At 39.0% G+C, this 27414-nt stretch overlaps 1 protein-coding gene across 1 annotated transcript in view; it reads right to left on the reverse strand.

The window, feature by feature from the left end:
- Window positions 1–26934, reverse strand: part of ARMC9 (armadillo repeat containing 9) — a 54415-nt gene extending 27481 nt beyond the window's left edge. Inside the window, exons 1-10 of the mRNA XM_088525489.1 lie at window positions 26872–26934; window positions 26555–26641; window positions 25114–25239; window positions 24393–24563; window positions 22664–22819; window positions 20073–20165; window positions 18923–18947; window positions 15756–15913; window positions 14087–14185; window positions 5551–5586 (exon numbers count right to left, since the gene is read on the reverse strand). Of these exons, the coding sequence (XP_088381615.1) occupies window positions 5551–5586; window positions 14087–14185; window positions 15756–15913; window positions 18923–18947; window positions 20073–20165; window positions 22664–22819; window positions 24393–24563; window positions 25114–25239; window positions 26555–26605 (915 nt within the window). The 5' untranslated portion in view covers window positions 26606–26641; window positions 26872–26934. The remainder of the gene's footprint in view (window positions 1–5550; window positions 5587–14086; window positions 14186–15755; window positions 15914–18922; window positions 18948–20072; window positions 20166–22663; window positions 22820–24392; window positions 24564–25113; window positions 25240–26554; window positions 26642–26871) is intronic.
- Window positions 26935–27414: the final 480 nt, after the last annotated feature.

The following is a 27414-nucleotide window of genomic DNA, read 5'->3' on the forward strand; positions in this document are numbered from 1 at the left end:
ACCATATAAAAGTTATTCACTTTAATAAATATATTTTCTGTAGGTGAGCATAAATGTGTTTCATATCATGCAATCTGATTACAACTACAAGCCATATTTGCAGAATGTTCTGTGTCCTTTGGGCTGATCTCACTTTCCCCTCACAAAATCTATCATTACCACTTACTCCTTTAAAACTGGTCTTCTCTCATCTAGCCTCTTTCAAGGGGAACTATGTAATCAGCGTCTATTGTCAGATTTAAAACGGAGGGATTTAGAAGACAAAAAGCATGAAATACCATAGAAAATATTGATTTACACTGGTTGACATTCTTGACCACATCAGATTTCACAAGGCTCGCAGGTATCCTTCGTAACACAAACAACTGCTCTCTTAGAGCTGAAATAAGCTTATACGCATATTGAAAGGCATTAAATATTATGTTTAACTCAGTGAGTGACCTGGATTAAATGTTTTAACTCAATGAATGACCTGTACACAATAGACAGTTAACAGGTCCTGCACTTCAAAATTAACCTTTCTTGACAGCAGTTCTCTCACACAGTTTATTTTACACAGCAGAAGTCTTGCAAAATAGCATATATACCTACAATGTTTCCACCCTTACTTATTTTTATTCATCTTCTATAGCACTTTTGATAAGCATCAAGGTTAGTTTTTATTTAAGCAAAACTCTTGCCTTGTTTAAAAATTATCACCTTGTGCCTGCGCACACAATGAAATCACAAATTTTTACAGCCTTCCTCAGTATCTTCCTCCCTTAAAGGAAACAGGGAGAAAAGTGACGTTCTTATATGTTAAAGCAAAAGAAATGACAGGGCCCTTGAAGATGAAAAGACAATGATGAAAACATGATGAGACAACGACCAGTAGCAAGAAAAGAAACAGAGCAGATGCGTGTATGTATGTGTGTATGTTTATGTGTATATATGTGTATATGTATAAAGACCTATATATAAGCCCTATGCTTCTCCAAAAAGTCCTTATTACCCAATATTTCTTGCCACCTTAAAAACATATCTTCCAACCAAAATTAAACTGAAGGACACAGAACTGGTGAAGATGCATGCATGCATGCATCATCCTTCCACACAAATAAAACTCTTTGGGGTAAGTGTAGGATTTTGCAAGCTTTTTTAAATTTCAAACTAAAGAAACTTCAACCGGGAAAACGTGAAAATTTTCAAATTCAGTCAGATCGAGCAGGACTCTGAGAGGCCTATTCATTCCCAAATTTATTTTTAAGCAGGCAGATGAAGCCCAGTAAAATATATAGTAAACTTTTACTCTATAATCTATCTAGAAAAGGTACCACAAAATGAGGCAAGCTGTATTTGAGCTCTGAGGACAGGGCTGCTTAGATGGAAGAGACTCCTTGTCTAGCAACCCATTCTAATCCAGCTCAAGATGATCGCCCTCTAGGACCTGAACAAGAGGAAGGTTGTTTCCTTAGGCTCCTGGTGCTACTGGAAAACAGTTATTTCTGTAAAATAAGTTAATTGCCATTGATACACAACTGTAACAACTTTTCTACAAGTGTTTTGGAATTTGTTTAGGCCTGCATTTTAAATAATTTTATGAGAAGAACTGCAGTAAAACACTGCTAGAGATCTATACTTTTTATTATTATTATTGTTATATAATCCTTTGGCTCTCGTGTGATTTAAAGGAGTATCATTTCAGACGTTGTGCTACTTTGGGACAGGCAATTGAGATGTCCTCTGAAACAGCCATAGAGTATGCTGAGAGGACAGCATCATGTACTCTCCACCTATTGCTAAGCAGGTCAAAAGAGATTTTCAGCTATTTTAATTTTGGAAAAGGTGATCCAAATATAGCATCACCAAGTGCTGTTTTTTCAATTTCCCTCCTCACCCTGTGGGCTCTTCAGCTCCTGCTCCCAGACTCCTGCCTGACAGACCACAATGGTTTGTACCAAGCTACATTCCTCATTTTTAAGGCTGGTGGACTTCCCCACTTGGGCAGCAATGCTCGAGGTAATAGAAAACACTGGTTTATAGACTTAGGTGGAAATTAAGCTGTGGGAGCATGACCATGCTCTACTGAGAACTTCACAGCTTCCTTCAGATAAACTTTCTGAATTAGAAGAAATGCAGAGCCTAAAGTTTGGACTAACTGTTGCGATTCCTTCAGCAGTGTTGATGCCTCCTCACAAGGCACCTTGCCCCATGTGAACCTGGGCCAGGCAAATGCACATCACAAATTGCCTCTGACTGAGTCTGCCAAAGCAAACAGCACAGGGCCCGGCTACCTCAGAGCCGCCTTTCACATTCCACTATGTGGTTTTTGTTTGCTTGCTTGTTTCTGTTTCTGCTCTTTGGTACTGATCTGAGATGTCCTAGTATCAGGAGATTTGCTTAATTAAATATCTTTACGTAAACTAACCAAAAAAGCTATGTTCAACTCTAGCTCTGGACCCGTGCATTACTTGAAATAAAAACAAAACAAGGCAGCAAATACATCTGGGTCCTGTAAGGGAGCCCTTGGGTTTGTTTCACTGAGGTAAATGTGTTCCTGAGTTGAGCCATATAATCTGATCAGAGGCAAAAAGCAATTTTCTTCACCATTATCGCTGTGTACGGTAGCCCCCAGGCCAAGGTTTCACCTACATTGCTTCTGGCAGCAATGCCGGCTTAACCAGCCTTTATCCCTCACAACACGTTATTCCCAGGCAAAACGAAACCAGGAGCATAAAGTCACCCCATAGAAAAATTCATAACAAAACTCTCCTTTTCTCCAAGTCCTTTGCAAGCTTTAGTAATGACTTTAAAAATGGATTTTCATTTTGCAAATATACTTAAAAATGTGAAGTCTTAAAATGATTTTTAGACACATATACACTTAACTGCGATTAACACAGACACATTTAACTGAGGGAAAGATTAATATCCAAATCTCAACTGATTTGAATTTGTGCTGCTTTCTGTAATAGTCTATAAAGTCTATAGACTAGGCAGGCAGAAAAGACTCTACTTCAGTCTTCTGAGCTTTGATCCTCACCGTTCCTTTATATTCTTTCACGGTGTTCACTCTAAAGCCTAAATGCTGAGCTTGGATATCCAATTGTCCTGTGAATTCCATTTCTGCATTATTTGAAAAAGTATTTGGAAGCAGGAGAAAAAAAACAACCAAGCTAAGTACTTGATATACAGCACTTTGCATTCATAGATCTCAAGGTACTCTATAATAAATAAACTCTTAATATTATTGTGAGGAAAAAATGAAACATTACAATTTTCTCATTCAGGTGATGAAACCAAGGCCATAGACAGAAAATCAAGTAGAATTAGTGGCACTTTTTCCTTCCATAACTTCCATGATAATTCTGGAGAATGCTTCAACCAGCCGATTTTACCAAATATGCAGTGCTTCTCTTCAGCAACAGTTTTCTCAGATTCTAAGGATTTCAGGACATACTTTAAACCAGGCATTTTCTCCCATGGTCTGTTCCCACTCTTACCTTTCCCGAAACAGGTTAGACACTAATTCAACCATGTGAATACGGGCATTTTGCAAACTCCCAGTCAAGGACTGTGAAAAACATACTGCATATGTGACTTATCTGTTAAACATGACACTCTACATTCATGCTTAATCTTAAAATATTTTTCATGCAAAACCTATCAGGGAACAAAATGTTTTTCTGCAATTAAAACATGAGCAGAAACTAGGTGTCTTAAAGTAAGGAAATAAAAACACAGCCCAAGCATAGCTCATTCTGGCAGGATCGCACGGTATGACTTATGTTTGCGTTAGTTCTTGCCAAAGCCAAACCAGGTGCCATATTAAGTAAAGTAATTCTGTCACAACGCAGATTAGCTACACATGGCGGCTCTTCATTTTTAAAAGAAGTGATGCCTGAATATGAACAGCATGGAATGAAACAAAAAAGTTTGGGGCAGAGGATCAATATTTGTAAAAGAAAACAAAAGCATTTTCGGTGCAAGCCAAAACCACAACTGATTTTATCAAATCTTGCAGACGTATTCAGACTAATGCTTCTATGTTATTAGATGTATATATGCATAATATGCTGAAGCCTAAAACCAACAGCCAGATTCTGACCTCAGTTACCACTCTGGAAAGGTGCTGTAATAGTTCAGTTTAATTTCAGTACAGATTCATAATCAAAAATCAAAGATATCCAATATGTGAAGTATAAAACCCAAGCTTTTACACATCACTGGACCTTACAAAATTATGTCAAGGTCATTTACTATACACTAATGACAACAAAACTGCTACACGCAGCTTGTGATGAGTTTGATTCTGAGCTTGCGTAATCTGCATTCTCTATTGGGGCTATCCACATTTATTTCACAGGAAGACCTACAAATGTTTTGAATTAATTTGCTGGGGGTATGTTTGTTGTATTTTTAACTACACTAGAGATCTGCTGTAATTAAAGCTTCCTACTTTGCATATAAAAAATGATCATCAATGGGAATAAGCTGCTTGATGCAGATGACCTCTTGATCTCCTAACATGGGTGAATGTGCCCAGTATTCACTGGGTCAGGATTAACAGAAACACTAAGGAATAGCCCATCGCATCCAGTAATTCTGTGATTCTATTTCTCTGAAGAAAAGGTAGTTTTAAATGAGAAGCTGAGTGCATATAGACATTACTATAGTTTCAGGTGAGGAATAAATTTGAAAAAAGTACCATTTCTCTTTAAGTGTGAAATCTTGTTTTACCCAAAGAAAAGGGGAAAATATACAAACATGGATGATTTTGGAGAATACTTACTGACTTTTTTTAGAAGAGGTGTCAATCACTTTTATGATTTGATTACATCCTGTGTTACTCAAAAGTAGATTAATTTCCTTTCTTTACAAAGAATGCACTGACTATGGGCAAAATTAGATGCTTATGGTGTACTTGTGATATTGCCAGAATACAAAGCTCCATCTGGACTACAGAAGGCACAGGCATTACGAAAAATATTGTTTTTTTCAGTTTTCAGTGAAAGAGGATCCACTTTAATTGCATGAAACTGTGTGATAACCTGAACTACAGGGAGAAAGTTTCACTTCACAGGTTAAAATTAAGAATACAAATAATTAAAATTGTAAGATATAGCACTGAGAAGAGTACAACTCTGTTTTTATTATCTGAGCAACATTACTTTTCTGCTTACTCAAAGATGTTGTGGGATCAGTTAAGTGACAGCACACTTCAAAGATATCATATACTATCCACACCGACCTTCCAAGAGAGAAAACAATTGCATTCTGCACATTATAAAGAAGCTGTGTCTCATGTAAGAGTTGTGGCAAAGTAGCTTTTTTGTTGACATGCTTTGTTACATGTATTATGAAGCTCCAAGTTTACTCAAGAGTTTTTTATGTTCTTCATGCAGAAATCCCAAACCATATACATCTTTGGTTCTTTATAAATCATACAGTTCATGTCATGACAAGTTAAAACACAAGGAAGTTTGTTAGACATTGTGAAAGGAAGAGAAATATGGACTGTGACAGGCTACAGCAGGCAATGTGAAAGGATATAAAGATATAGACACTTACATATTCGTCATCACAAGGGCTCATAGAGTAATATCCCTTTATGGGCAAACAGGCACACATTAAAATAAAGAAGATTAAAAAAAACAAGTTAACAGAAATAAATCACAGAGAATTGCACAGTTCTAAAAAAACAGCAAGCAAAGTAAAATTAGCTAAAGATTAACAGACTACTAGCCTTGGGGGAAAAAAAAAAAGTATAAGCCCCTTCTTCTTCCATTCCATGTATTTATGTGTTTTAGGACTGGTATCAGGGACTCTCTAGGGACATTTATATTACAAGCTCTCCTTCCAATACTTGGCAAACATACCTAGTCTGCACATTTTGCAGTATAACTGTCAGCTGGAATAGCTGCATAACAAGCACTGACCCATTTATGGAGACGGATGAATTGTGTTGCTGACTACACTAAAGCAGTTAAAAAGAGAGATACTAACAAATGTGATACTGATCAGAAGACCTCAGTTTCTGGGAAACTAGCTCTAAGTATTCTCCATCCTTGCTTTGGTTGGAGTTTCTCACCAGCACACAACGAAAGCTAAGAAAAACAATTTGAAGTGTTTCAGCAATGTTTCAATTCCTCGTTCCAGAATGCTTTAAAGCTAAACTGAAGCAAGGTCTCTGGAAGGAAGCCTAAGCTTTAGATACCTATAAAATGGTCCTAAGATAAAATTTCAGCATAATCTCTGCTTTGAGTAGTCTAGTACAAATATGCCGTCACTCTTTACTTAAATATTTAACTGATAAAATTTACAACAGGTTGATATCAGTCTTAACTCAAAATATAAGTATACAGTACAACAGTACAATACAATGAAATATAACCAACATTATTCTGCTTTGTGTGTGTGTGTGTGTATGTGTGTGAAAAAGCTGCCAATACTTACTTTAGAGGACATACTTCTGCATATGAATAATCACTGTACAAACAGGATATTTAGCAGGATCCTTTCTAAGAGCTTTATACAGCTTTATGCTGTTCTTCCCACAGAAGGTATGAGAACCTCGCTACTAATCATTGTCAGAAATAATATTTCCTGTGTTCTTTAGAAAAATTTTAAATCCTGATATTTTTCTTTTTATTCCTTTCACCCAAGATTCCCTGTTGTGGATAAGAATTCAGCTCTTCCAGAGCTTTGCAAAGTCCCTGATAAAGACTGTTTAAAAAGGCAAAAGACAAGATGGATAGAGACCTGTAAGTGAGCAGAAGAAACCAGGAGACCACCTTTAGCATGATGGAAATGACATGACATGAACCAGCGAAAATGTCTGTAAGCATCAAGAAAAAGATGATGTTAAAGGAAGAATCTGAGAACAGAAGAGGGTAACTTTGTGAAAACCACTACAGATGATAACATCTTACCTTTACAGACCAGGATTTTATGAAAACACAGAAGATGCCCAGTTCACTGCAGGTAGTAGCAATGTGCAGAAAAGGCATCATATATTGTGTCAACAGGAAAAAAAAAAAAAAAAAAGAATTCTCCTTTGTTCACATGAAAAGGCAGGTTGGTTTCTTTAGTATCATATATGAGAGGTCACATACAAGAGTCATCCCACAGGCAGGGAGGGAGAAGACACATATTCCATCCCAAGAAAGTTTTAATTAGGGGAAATGCTGTTTGCTGTAATGTGTATTTTGTTTTGAAATGAAAGAGGGTGCTTCCACGTAATGCTTGGTGAATCCTCTCAGAATAGCCAATAATAATAAAAAGACTTCTGTTACCATGTCTCCTAGGTTTCATGTGGACACCTGGTGCAGAAAATATTTTTACAAATAAGAAACAGAATGTTTTCCACCAGCTATTGCAGCTTGATAGCATGCTCATATTTGAAATAAAAAGCACGTTTGAGGAAAGAAATTGCAATCAAAGACCACAAGAAAGAAAGCAAATTCAAAAAATTGCATTTAAAAATCTGATTTACAAATAGTGTGTAAGCAGCAGCCTAACTTTATAGAAAAGCTGGTGTCCAATGAAAGAATTAAAAAATATATATATTATTATTTCTTTAAAGCTTTCTAAGAACTATGCCAAAAGAGATCTAAAACTTGCTCGAAAGATAAATACAATTAAGTGGAATTACAGATAAACACAATTAGACTGCAAGAAAATACAAATAGCAGTGAAAAAACGACAGGAGCTCATTCTATTCCATAACACAGGCAAAATGTGTGACCAACTATGTTGCTTTCTAGTCACAGAAGGACTCCCAGGTGCTTAAGACACAGCTCCTCTATTGATGGAACCTGCACAACCTAAAGTACTTCCTGCAACTTCTACCTTAATCAGAAAGTTATGGAAACTCAAGTAACCCTGAGTTTTAAACATTTTAAACATTCCTTTCACTAGATGATGCAAAGATTTCTGTGATCATGTACTCAAGATGAATGCCTTTTAAAATGGCCATTTCAGAAAAACCACAATAAGTGATGAATAACTCATAAAATTTGCATATGATAGGGCACAAAGCAGTACATTAAACTGATTTTCTTTTGTTTAGGACAAAAGCGTGCTGTGTCAGGTGATTTAAGATAACATAGAAGTTGAATTTCCTTCCTGGGTCTTACTCTGACAAAGAACAAAGACTTTCATTTCACCTTGATTAGTGTGTGGAAAAAATCCTAATGAAGACAAGTTACAGCTTCAACCTGTATTTCTCTCCCAGTTTGTCTGAGTCTCTTCTGACTGAATTTTCCTGATTCCATGTTAAAGGGAAGGAGAGTATTTGTATTCTCAAACAGTACTTGAAGTAGATATAAAAATAATCTTTGGCCTAGAATCACTGTTAGCAGACCAAATTCTAATAAGAGCTGTTCATGAAAAGACTTCATCACGAGGGACACTGTACTCTTTAGAAGTACTTTTAGAATATATTTTATAGAAGTACTTTTAAAGTACTTCTATTGAAAGACTTTCCCATTCCTAGAGGTTCTCAAGACTCAGCTAGACAAAGCTGTGATTCAGAAAGCCCTGCTCTCTTACTAGTCCTGTCTCTGACTGATGCCTTGCATGCCAGGTATCAATACCAGAATTTTTTTTCACATCTGAATTATGGCACATTAGTGCAAGTGTTTACCATTAGAAACTAACAAGTCCCAAGGACAGGAGATGCATCTTTTTCAAAGCACAGAGCTGAAGCAGCACAGCCAGTTTTGCTCAGCTAAAAGCCATAAACTCAGTCTTGTGATGTTTTGAGCACTAATCCAAGAAATTCCAGGAAGGTGTGTAGTCCAAGTTGAATCAAAAAATCTATTTGTGGATGTAAGACCAAATTTAAAAGCTACACTGGACAAGGAGTGATCCACTTTGGAGGATCAAATACCAGCTGATAAAAGGGAAAATCCTTTTGACTTCATGATATGTGTTAGACAGCTGCAGGCATCAAAAGACTATGACCCATGCTTCCTAGCCATCAAACAGATCACTATTAGAAAAAAAAATAAGACCTCACATAAGTCATCTCAAGAATATTAAAGATATGATGGACCATACTAGAGAACTAAATTTTAACATGCTCTTTTTAAAATCACCCAGCATTATCCATATCAGTTTCCTGGCCAAATGAATATTAGGAAGTCAAGCATCAGATTAAATCTTCATATTAGTGTTTCCTTCAACTTGTCAGAACCAGTGCTTTGACCTCCTAGTCTTACATTTGGACCTTTTGCTCTGACAATTCTCCAAAGTCTCTTATCTCCTAATTCAGACCACATATGTCAAACAACATGATCAAAGATGGGGATAACATTCAATTGCAACTGGGAACAAGCCTTCTGGTAAGGTATGGCCCTACAGAAGCCCAAGGAATATCTTCCAGTTGTACCACAGTGCTGTGGTCTCTTCCCCAATCCATACACCAGATGCATCCTGTTAATGGCTTATGGATTGAGCTCACAAGCCAACCCAGGAGGTCACTGGGCAAGAGAGAAGCATAAAGTTACTCTACAATAGAATGAGATCCAAATCAGCTTGCAGGAGAGCATGAGGCAACAGTCAACGCTAGAAGCCCTGTGCTGGCTAAGTAAGATTTTGCAGGTACGACTATGCTGGCAGTCTCCTCATTAAGAGACATCACCGCTGCAGTCTTAAAGCTGAATTCTGGACTTTCTCTTCCTCAAAGGAATTTCTTCCAGCAAGACAGACCTTCAGCCACAGAGGGCAAACCAGGAAGTAGATGACTGTCCAATAACAGCATACCTTAATAAGTGATACGTGCAACCTTTATTATAATTCCAAAAGCCTGAGACCTCAAGGCTTTATATTACACAACACTACTTTCCTGACAATGAAAAAAAAGTACAAAGTACAATGCACTGGGAACAAAATCAAGTTTGCAGACAAATAATGCTACCAAGGACATAATCCAAGGTATAATCTTTAATTTTCTTTGGCAATATTTCATTTTGGCTATAGCACTCATTCTCCTTCCCAGTATATCCTTACATTACTAATGCAGTATAACTGATGCAAAAAAAGGTGCAGTAGAGCCCTGGTGTCCATCTTGGATCACGATGCTGCAATCTGCTGGCTAAGTAACGTCAGCTGTGCACTGAGCTGTGGATCTGTAACTTTGCAGTAACTCAGAATTGTCTCTCTGCAATAGAACGGCATGATAATTTCTTTCCCTTCTAAACCCAGTTCCTAGGTATACGCTTACACCTACACTTGATACCTCAAGGATAAAAAAAGGTGACCTCTCCTAACGGCCCTTGGGATCTTCATTTCCCAGCAAGGGGCACGAGCACATACTCATTACTTCCAGCAGTTGAAGTTACTGGCAGCTTTAGCAATTTCTGCTCTCGCAACCTGCTACCAAACTTGGATCCTTCCCCAAATTATGCACTTGTGCAGCCGACTGCAAACTTAAAGAAATGTATGTATAGTCATCCACAAGGTAAAAGTGATATTTATAGCTGCATACAAGCTAATCAAGAGGAGAATTTCCAAACTAATCATTTTGTTTTCTCTAGATCTGTCTGAACTAGTTTGTTTAGGGATGCAGCCAGCCCAGATATCAGTGAAGTTGACGAGAATATTCAAATATTCAAAGCACATGTAAACTAAAAAGGTTTAATCAATTTTGTTTGCAAAGCAAAAGCAAAGTCAAGTCATATTTAATGCTTGCAAAAAGTCTTTAGAAAGGGACTACAGACTTTCTTTTCCAAACTCACACTTACAGAGCCTACACAGTGACCCAATGGTGAGGAAGAGCCAAGGGCGCTGCTCTGCTGCTGGTCCCTTCCCTCACTGTTACAGCCTGTCATCCCTGCAGCAGCAGGAGTTTGGTCAAATGGTGCAGCTCAAATGTCCACACGCCAGTATCCCTGTGTCTCTGATCAGTTTAAATAGTGAAGGGATCTTGCAAAACAAGGCCAGCACTGACACTGCAAACTCCTGCCACTGCTTAGCCTGGGTCACGACACCTCAGCTTTATTCCAAAACTCCTGTGAAAACCTGAAATCACTTAAGGACACAAAATAACATCCAAGTGTATAACAATGAGGTAATTTTAAAGGACCAGCAATAAGTTGATTTAGCAGCCTGGAAGCAAGCTGTGTGAATTCGGTTTTTAGTCAGTGTCTTCCAGCTTCCTGAATCAACAAAGCCAGGGAGTGGTGAGAAGTATTTGGGGATGAAGATGATAATGGTGGAATCTCATTTCTCTTCTTTTCTTGTATGTATATTTAAGTTTCTATATGCTTGCTGTTCAAGAATCCAAAGTAATCATGAGAAGCACAGTTCTTTAATAATATTTTCTATTTTCTTCTTCCATTTAAGCCGCAGAGCAAAAGGATCAGAGCAGGAAACCTTTCCACGATTCAGCTAAGGTCTACAGTGAAGACTGATTAGCCCTGTTCCCCAAACATGGCTAAGCCCTCAGACAGCTTAAGTATGTGGGTCTGCTTGTACAAACAACACTAGATTGCAACCAGTAACTAGTATAACCTCAACGTCAAGCAGTGAGGAGTGACTTAACACAGTCAAGGAATCCTTGAAATAAATAGACTGACTGCTATAGTTGTCCTGGTCTTTCACTAGAAGAGCCCTGTTGACAGAGCTACAGCATCAAAGAACATGGGAGAGCCATAAACTCACACAGACACAATTATGTTAGCACAGCCTAGCATAAAAAATACATACAACTGTGTCAGAATAACACAGCTCTACTGAGTTTAACCTAGCTAATTTGAGCTGGAGCAGAGACACAAATTCGCCTCCAGGAAGGCAAGGAAACCACCACCAACAAATCCTCTTTCTCTGACTGATCTACATAGTGGAGGACTTTGCTGAAGTGGCCGCATTTGCAAAACTAGAGCGGCAAAGGCCCTTTTACAGAACTTTTAGACACAGCTTTGGAGAAGGAGTAAATAGACATGATGCACAGGATGGACTGTCATTTCCCAGGAAAGCATCTTTTATGAGAAGGGAACGGAGGCAGTAAGGCAGGCAAAGCATGAGAGCTTGTGCTGTCCTTTTGGAGGCCCAGCCAAGCATCTGACAGAGGGTCAGACGCATCTGCCCTGATCTTTAAAAACTTCCTATGACTGAGGTTCTTGCTGAAGTACTGTGTTTATACAATGTTGCCTACGGAAATCTTCAATGATCACTTATGAGTCTTAAACTTCAAGTCCTTTTTCATGGAGAATCAAAGAGGTGCCTATACTTAAAAGGTAAAAGGCACAAAAATAGGCATCTATGCAAAAATAGCCTATGTGATTGAGGCACAGAAAGACATCTGCAAACTAGCAATAATCCACCCAACTTTTACTAGTGAAGAAACCTGCAGACACTTTTGCATTCTCTACAGAGTGGATAAAGAGACAACTTGGCATCTGCCATAAGGATGACATTCCTTTTTTCCCTCTGCCCATCTCCCAGAAGGGTTTAAATGATCAGAGGGTCAGTCTGGCTCAGAGAAAGAAAAGAAATAATAGTGAAACACTGGACACACGGTGCACCTTGAAAGTGTGGAGAGAAAGAAAGAGAAGCTTTGATGCAAGAGAAGTGCAGGAACAAACAGAATAGGCTCTTAGGGAATGGGTGATCTTGGCAAAGGAAGTGGGAGCAGAGAAACAAATATAAGAAGTTCTAGACTCCTTCCTGACCCCCTCAGGACATTCAGCCTGCAAAACCTGCTAGTGCTGCCACCTCCTAAATACATGGCGAGTCAGAGAAAGGAGCTCTGACCCTGAAGATGTGAAACAAGGGTATTAAAATGCTTGAAGAGCAATGAGGAATATTTATCTCTGAAAATGTTAACATAGAGAAAAAGTAAATGGAACATTTTTATAATTTCCTCATTCTCCTGTAACAGATTTTCAAGGAGAACAAGATGTTCCCATAGTGTCACTGTTATTAAAAACTTTGGCTAGAACAAGGAGCAAGAGTCCTTTTTTTCTGCTCTTCTCTCAACAATTCATAAACCATCTTATTACACAGTAAGTATGGATGAATGTCATGGCAAAAATAATAATTGCAAATCATGACTTTGGCTTGACTTTTTAAAGTAAACAGTTTTTTAATATTGAAGTGTTTGAACACAATTTTCATGTTAAAACTTATTGAATATTGAGGTGTTTGAACACAATTTTCATGTTAAAACTTATTTGAAAACCATTAAGTTAGAAAAATAATCAGCAAGTATTTTAAAAAACTGTGCCACTGAATGATGTTTATACTAGGCCATACCATAATTTAAATTTCATGTCCCCCAGGAACAGCTTCACTGTCACTAGAAACTACCCTAATCTGCTTATACTGCTGGAAAAAAAGGCAAAACTGCTTCTTTCAGCAGCAGTGCCAGCTTATAAAGTGTCTGTGAATCTATTACTTCGGCTGCAGAGAGGCCAACTTTGAACTGGCACTCACACTTTCAAAATCCCACTAAACACACAAATTTCTGTTCCCAGCTGGCCCTAAATGAGGCAGAGAAAGAAGGTATGAGAAGATGTATTGGGGTTTCACAGCAACCACCTGAAAAGGAGCAAGAGGCAGGTGGAGTAGGAAGACGCCCTACACATCCTGGCCTGCTTATTAGTAAGATCAAGGGTCTTTACCTATGGAGTTAAACCCATAATGTAAAGCAACAGGATGGTTTAGGCATATCCTCTAAGAGCCAACCTAACAACCAGCTGTTACAAAGGGGATGGTCGTAAGAGTATTGCTGGCAGCAGAAGGAAACAGAGCATGTGTCCAGAGTTTAACAAAAGAACCGCTTTTTAGCTAAACTAAATTGGCTTAGATGTGCCATCAAACCACGCTCAAGACATTAACCTGTGTTTTTATAACATCATTTAGCATTTAAGAGAGACACAACTGACTCTGCTATGATAACAACAAAGTTAATTAAACATACGCAGTTATGCCTGTGTACCTGTTGCATTTACCAGCTGAGACCAACAATCTGCTATACTCTTATGCGAGCTTGGACATAACTTTTGTCTTTTACAATCTCACTTCCCATGTTCAGCATATAGATTAACTCGTATTGTCTTTCCAGATAGCTACTACAAGAAGAGCAAATATTGATACTTACCGTCCCAGGCCTTGTGAAGTCAATACTGTGGGCTACACTCTGTCTCATCTGATTGCTAAACAAGCGAACACAAACACTCTGAAGATACTCTGGAGTGATCTAAAAAATTGGGAAGCATACCAATAGAACAGGATTATATAAGACTTGCACTTTATATCAGTCAAATATTTGCATATTTTTTTCCTCTTTTTAAGAGCTAGAAATCACAGATCTCAGATTTGCTGAGGGAAGTACAAGGTGTATACAACAAACTACAGTTTTGTTCAGGAACTAACTATAAGCTCTTCTCACCTGGGAATAATTAAGCTATTTACAAGACTTTCTCTAAACATTTTCTCTCAGAGAGAAAAGAAAGACGGTATCTGTCACACACATTTGTATACACAGTTTCCTCACTCAAAAAGCTAAGTTCTCCTACAGTAAGTATGAAGCAGTTTTACACTTCAGACTTAGGCAAGGATATGCTGAAGTGTCGTCTATATGAAGAGAAGATCTGAGATCACTCAATTATGCAGAAAAGAGAATAGACATGAGACAGTAGAGGACTCTGTTTTAATACAAAACATCTCAGAGTTTTTAGGGGTTTCTCTATTGTTGTTGTTTTGGAAATCTTTATCACTGTAGGGTTGCCTAATTCCAGACTAGTCGATGACTTTAAAACAGAGGTCAGAAGACTGAGACTACTCAAACGCTCGACTCTCAGCACCTCTTGCTGAATTTAAGGATTCTCGGATCTGGACACCCAACCCCTGGAAACTTAATGCATTTTCAGAAGCCATGAAGCTTACTCGTCCACCTCCAAGAAACATGTACCATGGTATCAAACTCTTGCAGCAGCAGAAGCTGCTTTCAGGATCTCCATCAGCACTCACATAGTGTAGAGTAAGTATGCAGGGGAGAGGGGAAAGGGAAATAGGGACATGTCTGATATTCACTATCCTATGGCGAGACAACAAAACAACTTTGGAAAGTTGTAATTTCAACGTTATTTTATTCAGTGCCCAATTCCACTTTTTTATTCAGAAAAGTGACACAAGCCAAGTTCATAAAGAAAGAGCACCATCAGCTGGACACATTTGGGAAGGACTAAATGACTGCCTAGTATAAGGCTTACACAGGAAATCAATAAATCATCTGCAAAAAAAGGTAAACAGAACCTAATTCCTGCACTATAGAACACAAGATATTGCTGTGAAGCACAATGAAGCATGAAATGGGAGGCAGCAAATGAATGACTGGATGTTTCTTACTGTTTCAAGGCTCATCTGAGTAGACGTGTTTCCTACTCTGCTGTAAAGCATCATCCAAACCTACAGCCAAACTCTACCACACAGCAGTGATGTGCACAGACAAGTGATCCTGACTCTCAGGTAACAAAGCACAAGATCATCTCGTTGAGGACAGCAGAAGGTGTGTACTAACATGGCACAGCATCCCCAAGGCCATTCTCCATGCCAGCAGTTCATAGCTCCCTTAATAGCATCTAAGGGCCACTAATGTCTGCCATAAAATGGTTAGGCTGAAGTTATAGGAAGACTCTCTCAGCCCAAGCACTGTTTCATCAGTAAAGAGACACAGTACTTAGAAAAATGCTCATAACTATAAAAATTAATTCATGTTTTAGTGTCATGCTCAAAAAAAGCAAGTACACATTTGAGTTGCCTCTTACCATCTTGCCATTGACTGTGGCCTCCAAGGAATCCACGAGCTCTGCAGTGACCCCAATGAGATTATGGTAGTCTGCCTGCATTTTGTTAAATCGTTTCAGGTAGGTCATGGTCCTGTGCTCAGACTCCACTAACTGTTGATGAAGCTGCTGTAAGATTTCTGTAAAGAGATTAATAAAAAGGAAGTAACTTCATCTTCTCAACTGAAAGAGGAAACCAACACTGAAAAAGAGTTTTATGGCTCTGATGGGAACAACAAGTTCATATGCTGCTATGGAATTATTTTTATTCAAAGAGTTGGCTCTACTACAAGGATAATTCCAGACTATTGGTATGACTTCAGTTCATCATGGCAGCAACAAACATTTTTCTTGATTGTCCACAGAAATTGCCATCACAATTCCTTTAGTCACAAATTTCAGCCATACAACTACCAGACTCAACATCACTGAATATACAAGTGCAAAAGATACATTTTAGAATAGTAGAGTATGGGTATGCTAACAAAAACAGGTCCACGCTATCGTGCATATCATGCAGCTATGATAGATAAGCTCCTGAGAATTCAGGTAGAGCTATTTAAAACATAACTGTGCTTAGATAACCATCTGCTCCCCTCTTCTGAAGCAAGGCACAAATCCTGTCCCATTCCCCAGTGGCTAGCACAGGAATGGAATCTTCCACAGAGGGAAAAATCAGAAAATAAAAATACTGCATAAGCACCATGGCTCATCTGGCAGAGCCTTCGCAAGCTGTCTTCTGCAATGGTAATCCAATTACATTACAGGTGACATGCTGATTATACGCAAATATCTGCCAAATAACTGTCTGGAAAGTTACTTTCTGACAAACTGCTTCATAAAGTAATAAACATATGGACTTATAAGACATAAAAGTGTCAGAATAATGCTAGTCAGATAGAACTGCTAATAAAGCTTTCATTATAAATGAAAAAGAAGTCATTAGATAGATCTCTAAATTCTGATATTGGAAATTGCTTTAAGAACTTTTCACATCTTATTTTTTTAAGGGTTTCTGGAATAGGCTGCTTTTATCTCATTCATATGAAAAGCAATATATGATAGAACTTCTGCCATATATTTAATGTATGGTACAATATGGCAGTTTATATTTAATTTCAGAAACTTCAGCTATCTTTTCTTTTAGAGAAAAAAAAAGTGCATTTATAAACTTTAGCTATAAGCTTCAGCTCCATACACTGACAGTTTAAAATAAAGCACAGAATGCAGAGAAGGTGCCTTCTCTTACCTCTAACCGGCATCTTTCAAAATTTTACATATAAAAAATCCAGACAATTATTTTACTCTCACAGCCTGCTCCCCTTTTAAGGGAATCCTTTTGAGTATCCGTTATTAACCACAGCAGTGGGCACCTGCAGGACTTGTGACTGACACTTAGTATCAAACTGCAAGTTAAGCCATTCTAATTATTTTGTTCTTATGCTTTCCAGGATGGAAATCACAGCAGAGCTTGTGCCAAGCCACAGGTCCTGATCACCCCCACCAAAATAAAGACCACTGATAAAGCTCCCAGTGACACAATAAGCCAACTGCTGAAAGAGGTGGTCGCACACTGCCCTATTCCTGCTCTTAAGACTCCTGCCTGATGCCCATGATCAACAGCAGCATTTAGGTGGCCAGATGAGGGAGCCACCGCTCCAGGTACAATCATTTGCTTGCTGGCTTAAAATGCTAAATTATTGCAGCCTGGGTCAGTACAGGGGAGAAGGGAGAGGCTTTCAGAGGTGATACTGCCAAAATGAAGATGCTACAAGATACCGAAGATGCATGATACATCTCCTAAACCTCTGCAGCCTTCTACCTTTTTCTCTTGATTTCTTCCTATTAACTCATGCAGGTAACTCTCCATTTTCACCTGCCAAGCCTCTTTAATGTCTTGGCTCTTGTTCCTTTGTGGTTCCGCAGAGTTACACATACACACATATCCTCACAATAAGCTTTTCAAGTGACATTTCAGACTGCACTTCCTCCCACCCTCTCCTTCCCCACAAGCATGGAAGAGTGGTTAAAGGCTCATTCAGGATTTGCAATGAGGCAATAGAAGGGACAGGAGCTGAACACCTTCCGAACACTCAATTCTCTCCATTCCTGTCTGCACACAGGATGCACAGGAAGTCATCCTGCAGCAGGCAGGAAAGGTAAACATGCTAAGCACTCTAGCACATCCTCAAGAGCATAAGCATCATCTTCCAACAGTGAGTGTGTACTAGGGATCTCATGGGAGCCGAGAAACATGCTGCAAAGCTAAGCTCTCAGATTTCTTCCATGCAAGACAGGCCTCAAATAACCTTTAAAAAAATCTAAATTGCTTTAAACTCCAATACACATAAGAGATCTACAAATGAAGGCTTACCCTCACAAATTCAATACCCTGAGAGTCTCTCCTTGCACAGGACACAGAACTTGCTCAAATGAAAAATAATCAGGCCCCAAATAATTCAGGCTCAATCATGTAGTTATTTCATCTCAGTATGGAATTATTGCCTTCAGAAAAGTTTGTTATGAGGAAAAAGAGTAACTTTCTGAAAATAAAGATCTACAAAGATAACTATTAGTCAGTGAAAGTCTAATGCAACAAAATAAGAAAGGAAACATCTGGAACTCACACTGCGAGATGAGCCTCTCTTTTTAACACAATCTACAAATCTACAAAGCTACAATCTACAAATAATAAATCCTCAAGGTAAAACTACAGATTAAACCAAATTCAACCGGAAAAGTCATTTTATGATCCCAAGCTGGGCTCATATAAATCCCTACCAACAAACTGAACATGGAAAGTCAAATGAAAAATGAATGTAAGGGAAAAGTAGGAACCTAAGCTCTATTTACTGAATTAATGTTTAAAAGGCACACACTTCAAGTACCATCAGCATCTAATGAGATTTAGTGCTCATTTTTTTTAAAATGAACCTAAGCCACTTGACACTTTCAGGGCAGAATAGGCTTAAAATCCAAACCCCTCTGAGACCCCTACCATTTTTAGTTATGTGCCTGTGCTCAGCCCTGAGGAACTCAACCAGTTTCGCAATAACTATTAACAAGATAAGGAATTTGCATCCCCTTAACTACAGCCCCTAACAACATACTAATCATAGGGAACATCCTTACCACATCCCAACACTCACCTTTGTTACACTGTCCATTCTCCTTCTGTTGTAGGAGAGAAGGCGTAATTCAGGAAAATGTGTCCTTTCAGTAAGTGTTTCTGCCATATACATGGACCAAGATATTCAACCATTTGGAAAACCCAACCAAGCCAAATATCTCTACTGTCCCAGACAGCAATCACTACCTGATGCTTCACAGGAATGCAAAAATTAGTAAATAAAAAACTCGTAAGGCACCTAGCCAAGTGCAGAAGGTTGTAAGAAGACATAAGACCTCTTTTTTCTGACCTCTGAACATATTAAATTCAGACCTCATCCTGACATATAAGATATGGTCACCCCAAACATAAAAACATGCAAATAGTTTAGGGAGCTTTATACCAAACAAATACAGAGGGCTCATTCAGGATCCAGTCCATGATTCCATAAAAAGGAAGGAATAAGAGGAGAGAATTTCTCTTCAACTCTTCTATGCCAGACTGCCACACCAAGAGCCATAACACAGGACTAAAAGCAGTCACTTTTAGTCGCTGACTCCCTCCCTAGCAAATCAACAGGAATGGAGCATAGAATAACATTTCCAACTCAACACCAAAAAGATAAGAAAAAAAAAAAAAAGACTCAAAGTCTCCAGTTTAGTCCTCTCTGCCCTGCCTTTAACTGTACTGACCAAAAATGGAGAAGGCAGTCTTGTCACACAGCTATATACTCCACAATTAAGACCTAAAAGCACAGGATTTTCAAACAATATTTTTAGAAGAAAATAAAGTCTAAAGCACAGCTCTTAGTAAATAATAATTTCCAAGATCCTTAAAAGTCCTGGAAAAAATCTGGCTAGTCCCTGAAATAGCTAATTGAAAAGACTAACAACTTTACAAATGCTAAGAAAGAAGTCAGGTCAGGATGGTGCCTTTGGGTTTCATATGTGGAAATAAAGAATGGCTATACAATAAATATGCAAGTTCCCATGCATCCATACATTGAGACAACTTGTTCAAACACTTTTTCTGGATGTGGACTATAAACATGGTTTCCTACTCTAAAAAACACCATGCAGTAACATTACTACAATTATGCAACAAATTCTAGCAACATCCACTTCCAATAAGTTATAGAGCCCCTTTACAATAATTCTAATGATCTTTAAAGTGTTTTCTCAAAAGGATACAAATAAAGTGAGAAGCCTGGGCGTCTGGCTGGCTTTGAGAGTCAGAGACAGGAACTTTTCCAACCTTGTCCTTAAATCCGATGTCCAAGAATCCTTGAAAAGAAAAACAAAGATGACAGCTGATCACCAAATATGTACACTTATGTTGACAGTACTATTTGTATTGCAGCAACCTTCCCCGCCGGTAAATAAAGTGGCCAACACTGTAGTGAAAAGATCATTCTTCACTATTACTGAAGTGAATATGTGTACACAGAGAAATTAGAAGTGAATTTCATATTATTCCTAGACAAGAGTTCTAAGAACATGACATAGCATTATTGCAATGTAAAATTACTATTCTAAGTAATCCTATTAGACTAGGTGTTGGTGCCTTGTACATACATGCAACAATTGCCTTTAAATTAGAAGTATTTTTAAAATATAAACAAGTTGAGCAGAAAATAAGAAGATGAACACAGATTCACTTTCTTTAATGGAGCACAAAAATATTTTCCTTTTTTTTTTTTTTTAAAGAAATCACTGTATTAATCTTTCCTCAATGAGATCTGGAACTTGTAGATTTTGTCAAAAACTATTATAAAGGTCATGACACGATAGCGGTGGTCAGGGTAAAACATTTCTAAGATGGATTTACAGAAGAAAACAATTCATGTACGAAAAATGGACTAAGGTATCACCTAGTACCTGAAATCGTATCTTCCCCTCTGTCTGACATTAATTAATTGTCTGTTAAGCACGAGAAATCACTGTTATGGAAAAAAATACATCTAAGAATCATTCTGATTACTCATTTCTTCTGCTTCAGACCTTCATTTAAACTGGTTTCTGTTTGATGGAAAACTAGCCACCAGGTGAAAAACAGTTATTTTTCTACAAGTAGGAGCTTTCTGAATCTGCTGCTCTGTGTGTGTGTATATACATAATTTTATACACACACATATGTATAGGTATGTATGTAAGCATGCATGCTGCAAGCTGTTCTTACAGCTCAAATTTGCTCAAATTCTACCACGTTAGAGAGCGTATAGGATTATACTTGCCACATTCATCAATTCAATATCAAGACATTGGTACATTACAGTCCACTGCATATTACCGTAGGAACCACGATTCTTAAAGAAAGGAGTCTATCTTATTTTTTTGAGGTATAAACCCAATAAATAAACCCAAAACTCCAGCTGTACAAAGCAGCAGACACCCAATTAAAAAAAAAAAAACACAACAACAAAAAAGCCCAAACCTGCAAGCACATTGCTTAGTAGATTAGTGACCTACTGCTGTTCTTTCCCAATCACAAAACAATCTGCTTCAAGACTAAGGAGGATTCAAGTTGTACAGTTCCCACAAGAAAACATGAGTGACTAGACTCAGAGCTTGGACACCGAGTTACTATGAATAAACCTGACGGTCTTGTCTAAGACAAGGCATTCAGAAAGAAAAGCTGGTAAGTATAATTAAAAAAAAAGAAGAGTATTCATGTCCTGTCTCTGAGATCAACCAACACGTCTCATTATTTATAACTAGTCCCAAAGGAAAATGGCAGTATATGCCTTTTTTGGTGTTAACTGGAGCTCCTCATCAGCTGGTATGTCTAAAGTCAATCCTAGGGTAAGTATCACTTAAGCCTTCATTTGATGTCAAAAAGCACTTGGCAGCATTGCAGGCAAAAGAGATCTCCCTCCCACCCGAGCTGCTTGCATGAGCCATCACAACTGCTCATGTGGTAGGGCAGTGAAGCACACAACCATATAATCCTGCAAAATATTAGATATATATTTAATTTACATAGTTTTACAAATTTGTGTACGTGTGTGCAAGAGTATGTACATGGGAGTACGTACATGTATATAACACCCCTTCATATGCAGTAAAGCATATGATCAGTTCCTTGATCCAGGCCAAGGGCAGCTGCACAAACAGCTGTTTCCAGCACAACCAAAAAACTAAGGTATAGTTTTAAACTACATCAATAAGCTTTCAGCAGGATGTATGGTGGCAGTAGCCTCCCCACAAAAATTCCCACTGATATTTTCGAATTTCAAATCACTGCTGCAGATACCATCTCCACAACCACACACTCGGTCTCTGAGAATGCAGAAAACAAGAATTTGTTATCTAAATTGAGACAATTACAATTTCATCATTTATTACAGGAAGATTATTTATAAATTCAAGTTTCTCTCTTCCACATGAAATGCAACTCCTTTGGTTTCTTACGCCTAGCTATCATATTTTAATTCAGCAATACATAAACACATAATATGGTACCTTGGGCAACAACCTTAAAGCAGTAGAAATATCAACAAGTGCACTTGTGCTTCCAAGAAGGATGTGTCTTTCAGGGTGGTGTTAAAAGGAAGGAGAGGAGAACATACAGATAGCACAGCATTTATGGCACAAGCCAGTACTCTGTTATTGATAGCACTCTTAGAACTCTTCCCTGTATAAGATACTTTATGATTGTATATTTTCTGTTAAAGGAAACAATAAAAGCCATTATTGAAGTAAACATTATTCAATATCTATCACCCAATAAGAAAAAAAAAATCAATAAAAAACACTTCTGCAAAATACATACACATACTTACCTGGAAAAGTTCTTTAAATGAAGGGTGTACCATGGGATTAGGAACAAAAGGCAAGGCATAGAAGGGAAGAAACTCTGTTGTCTGGCTAAGTGCAGCCCCTTTTGTTTCTAGGTATGTTTTAAAGTGAGAAATCCTTTCCTCAAACTCGGCTTTGTCCTGGGAAATAAAACAACACATTTATTTTGAACACAACTACTCTGAATGCACAATAAAGCTGACCAATTGGAAACCTAAATTCAACATTATTTTCAAGTGTGAAATCTAAGAATAGTTGTTATCTAAGTAACACAGCCAACCTAGGAAGTAATTTTCATTCCATTAGTAAGTATTACATCCTGATTCCCCTACTTAGAAGGAAAATCCTGTGGTTTCTGCTACCCAGGTTCAGAAAAGGAAGAGAGGGCTGATTGCTTTGGAGTGTAAATTAGTCCTGCCCACTTCAGAGTAGATTTATAAAGCAGAGTGTCATTTCCACACTCAAAGCAGAGAGGAAATACTTACCTTACTTCAGATATGCTTCATTTATGTGAAAAATGCAGAACTGTAAAATCTACTCATACAGTATTGAGGGGAGAGGGGAAGAAGGAGACATCACTGGGTCAACAACTGAACTGGGTGTACTATTTTCTTGGACAATTTCATTTTGAGATCTGCTTCACAGTAAGGTTTGTACTAAACCCAGAATACATACTATTAAAGTCATATGCATTACGAAAAGCTGTTCTCACACAAGACATTGATAAACTCTAGTAATAAAATCCTTCTGCTAAATTTTTCATCTTATTACTACTGCTAACATCCCTTGCAGTCAACTCTGTCATATATTCGTACACTGTTTGTGAATTAATATAAAGAAGCTGAGTTTGGATCCAGAGGCTATATGAGGCATTCACATAATGCCAAGTCCACATCAGCTGGTAAATGTACTCCTACTCCAGGTCGGACACAGGGACAACAAGCAGAACTGCCAGGTCAGTACTGCAAGTGCTCGATACCACTGCCTTTGAGAAGCCTGCCTTAGATCGGCTTAGACAAAGCACAAGCCCTGTTGCATCCTACCTGGCTCAACATTGAGCTCTCCCAAGGATCTGTGGGTGCTGGGATAAAAAAAACTCATAGTCAGGAACTGGAAAACACACTGAGGGCATCCAAGCACTTCTGCAAGTAGGTAAAGCAGGAACCTGGCAGATCTGGTAGCTTCAAGCTGCTTAAATGTCTCTTCATCATAAAAGCATCACCTAAGATATCCCAGCCCTATGTAATGGAGATTTTGTTTTATGACCATTTAAAATAATACCTTCAAATTTGGTACAGTGAAAGGGTCAAAATTCAACCTCCCCATTTTAACAGAAACATTTGGTTCTCAACAAATGGCTTTGGTCCAAACTAAAAGCAGACATGTTTTAAGAATTTCCTACAGAACACAATTAAGAGAGGTGAAGGTATCAATATGCAGATATCAACATGAAAGTGTTTCAAGCAGTCCAAAAAAGGAAATCTATGAATTTCATCTCTGTACTTCTGTACAGAGATGTACTGTACAGAGTTCTGTACAGAGTAGTACTACTGTGGAAAGGCCTGCTTTCATCCTTGAAGACTGCTGCCCAAAGACTGGATGTGAATTCTGCAAATCCTTACTAAGGATCCCGTCCTTATCCACACCAAAGATAAATACAGGAAGTAAAATAAACAAAAGCAATCTTAAATTCAAACCGTAAAGTAAACTTACAGGCTTCCCCACAGAGTGCTTCAAGAGGTAAGTGGCAAAGTGTATGTGAAGATAAAACTCCAGCTTCTGAGCAACCGGCTCACTGTCTCGAACTGAAGATGGTATATGCTCCCTCCAAAGGCAGAAGAAAACTTTCTGCTCTCCATTTTCAAATGCTGTCAGCAGATCTTCCTGCAGAAGGGAAAATTGCCCAGTGGGAAAAAAAAAAAAGAACACAGAAGAACTACACTTTTCAGCAGTGGATTTGTGTGAAGAATTTAAGAGCCATCTGAAGGCTTTCATTTAAAGTTTTATTCAAAACCTCTTACCATTCAAATGCCACATAAATATTCTTTCTCCACCTATTTTACCCTATTTCAGAGCCTGAATAGGCCATCGATGCAAGGAGCAAAGCCTATATTTTCAGGTACGTCTAATGAGTTTTGGGGTTCATGATGCTATAAGGAAAAATGAGTGCCTACAGTGTTTGAAAAAATCAGCCTTGTCAATGTACAGCAAGCTAAAAGTTTAAAACAGTGTGAACTAAATCTATTTCTTCAAGTTCAAAAGGAGTGGGGTTTTGTGTAAAAATGTTCCAGCACTGAAAGAAGACTGCTAACAGTCAAAATATCAAGAATCATTTCAGAGATTTAAAAAGATCTCAATTGCTGTAATAAAACAAAAGGTGGTAAGTGATCTGTTTTGAGTATTAATTATTTAAAATAAGTGTCAATAGCATTACCTGAACAGTCAAAGTTTTTGAATCTCGCAGGGAAACCCCTGTTGATTTAGGCAGTGGCTTCCCTTTTACCTTACATTCCTTCACAAATATCTTCACTGTTTCTTCAAATTCCGCAAAATCCAAATACTACAAGAAAAACATAGGACAATAATTTTTTTAGATTACTATAATATTTAGATTAATAATGCTTCCAAGAGTGACCCATGAATCACCAAAGTCCTTTGAAGTTTCTGTGCTACATGACCTGTAAATACCAAAGACTGAACTGAAATATACTAGGAACTGGCATCTCATGCAGTAAGAAAATCTTGAGTCTCAAGCGAGGTCTCTCCTATATCCTAGACAATAATACTGACAATCTGAAGGAACAATGTCCCCTGATTTCTCCAATAACTACACTCAGCCAAAGAATAGAAGGGTTTAGAATCTATTAATTCAACATCTTAGTCGAAGAAACAAGCAAATAGCCTCCTTGTAAACCGTCTTCTCAGAGGGCAGAATTCTTAAGGAACACACAGCCATCATCTCTAAAACAGTCAGACTGTTTCACCTCTAAATTACACCACTCGTAATAGCTGAAGGTGTCCAAGCAAGTCAAATTGTCAACTAGCAAATCAAATGTTGATCTTTAGAAAACAAATGAACAGTCCTCTCCCTCCCTCCCACCACTTACAACTACTAAATTACATGTTGCTTTGCTCTTCACTTAAGGCCCTAAGCCAGGCTATGAACACATGCTGACCAAAGGAACAAGCACTAACAAATAGCAGACATATCACAGTTTGTGTTCTTGTTCCATATCATACTAAACATGTGGCCTGTTTTAGCCAATTTACCTGAAAGGCAGGAGGGAAGACTAGTAGAGAGATGTCCACTCTTTTAAATTTTGCTTTCCACTGTCTTTTTTATGGAATTATTTTTCTACTTTAAAATAACTTCTGATCTCACCTCTTACAGGCAGCATGGGTAGAGAAACATCTAATTGGATGACCCTGCTTTGATGTTAAACCTTGCAGACTGGTGGTCTGAGGACTTTTTTGTGGGCTTTATTAGCAAAAGTACTAGAGACCTCTGTGATTTTACGCAGCTAACACTGGTTAGAGGGTATCACTGGTCAGACCTGAGTACTACAGCTCTCTGTGGATCAAGTTACCTGTTCCCATTTAACAGAGCCTCATTTACAAGACTGACAGGTAATTCTAGACTGATTTAGTGGCTGACTGCTGGCCTTCAACAAACACAGAGTACTTGGAATTTACAGAGTGTGACTGACAGACAGAAGTCAGCGCAATGGCAAGAAGAAGCAAATATTTTGATAAGTAAGTACATAATTTAGATCACAGTCGTCGCATCTCATTCCTGAATATGAGTACTATGAGGTCTCACCTTGCTCATTTCATACGGGAAGATTAAAAAAAAAAAAAAAAAAAGGAAAGCAAACCTCTCTGACTAGTCCGAGCAACTCAGCTTCATACGCCAGGACATCCCCCATCGCTAGGAGCCTCTGCGGAGCCTCATCGCTGGAAACCTGGCAAGCAGGAAAGCGGGCGGCGTCAAGAGGGGCGCGCGCACAGCACAACCTGCCCCCCCGCCCACCGTTCCCCCGACACCGCCGCGAGCGAGATGGGTCCCTCCCGCTTGCCTCCCTACTGGCTCCGGGGCTCCGAGCGGCGCGGCGGCTCCCGCCGGGGGACCCCTCCGCCCCGGAACCCTCCTGCCGGGCCCGGCGGCACCGAGGCCGGCCCGCGCGCGGCCTACCTGCCCCGCGGCCCCGGGTCCTCCCGTCGCCTTGGCAACCGCAGCCTCGCTCCCCGCGCCGCACGTGACTCCTCGCAGCCCAATCGCAGGCCGGCAGCGGGGCCGCGCACGACGCGCAGCGCCCCCTAGGCCCGGCGGGCGGCCCCGCAGCCGCGGGCGGGCGCCCCAACATGGCGGCAGGGGGCGCGCGCGGCCCCCGGCCCGAGGGGCCGGGTGTTCCCTGTCCTCACACTACTTGAAAAGTTTGGGGCGAAACTCATTTTTCGAAGTTACCTTTAATCTTACCCGGTATATTAGTAGCCCTTTTCCTCCCAAGCAGTCCAGAAGTAGCCTAAAATCCGCACGCAGCTTCCCTGCACTCGCGCGAGTAGGCTCTGAAACGCAGCTTTTGGCTGCCCAGCAGTGCAGTTCCTCAAGTGACACCACTGAGCCCTGCGCTGCAATCTGTTAAGTGCCCGGGCACTGTAGAAATCACTCACATGTCACACAAAACCCCAAAGCTGATCTCACCAAGCAGCTCAAGGCTCCTGCGCTCTGCCAAAT

This window comes from Tinamus guttatus, unplaced genomic scaffold, assembly GCF_059628265.1.
Source record: "Tinamus guttatus ecotype Peru unplaced genomic scaffold, ASM5962826v1 Tinamus_guttatus_pri_ptg000227l, whole genome shotgun sequence".
NCBI classification, from domain to species: domain Eukaryota; kingdom Metazoa; phylum Chordata; class Aves; order Tinamiformes; family Tinamidae; genus Tinamus; species Tinamus guttatus.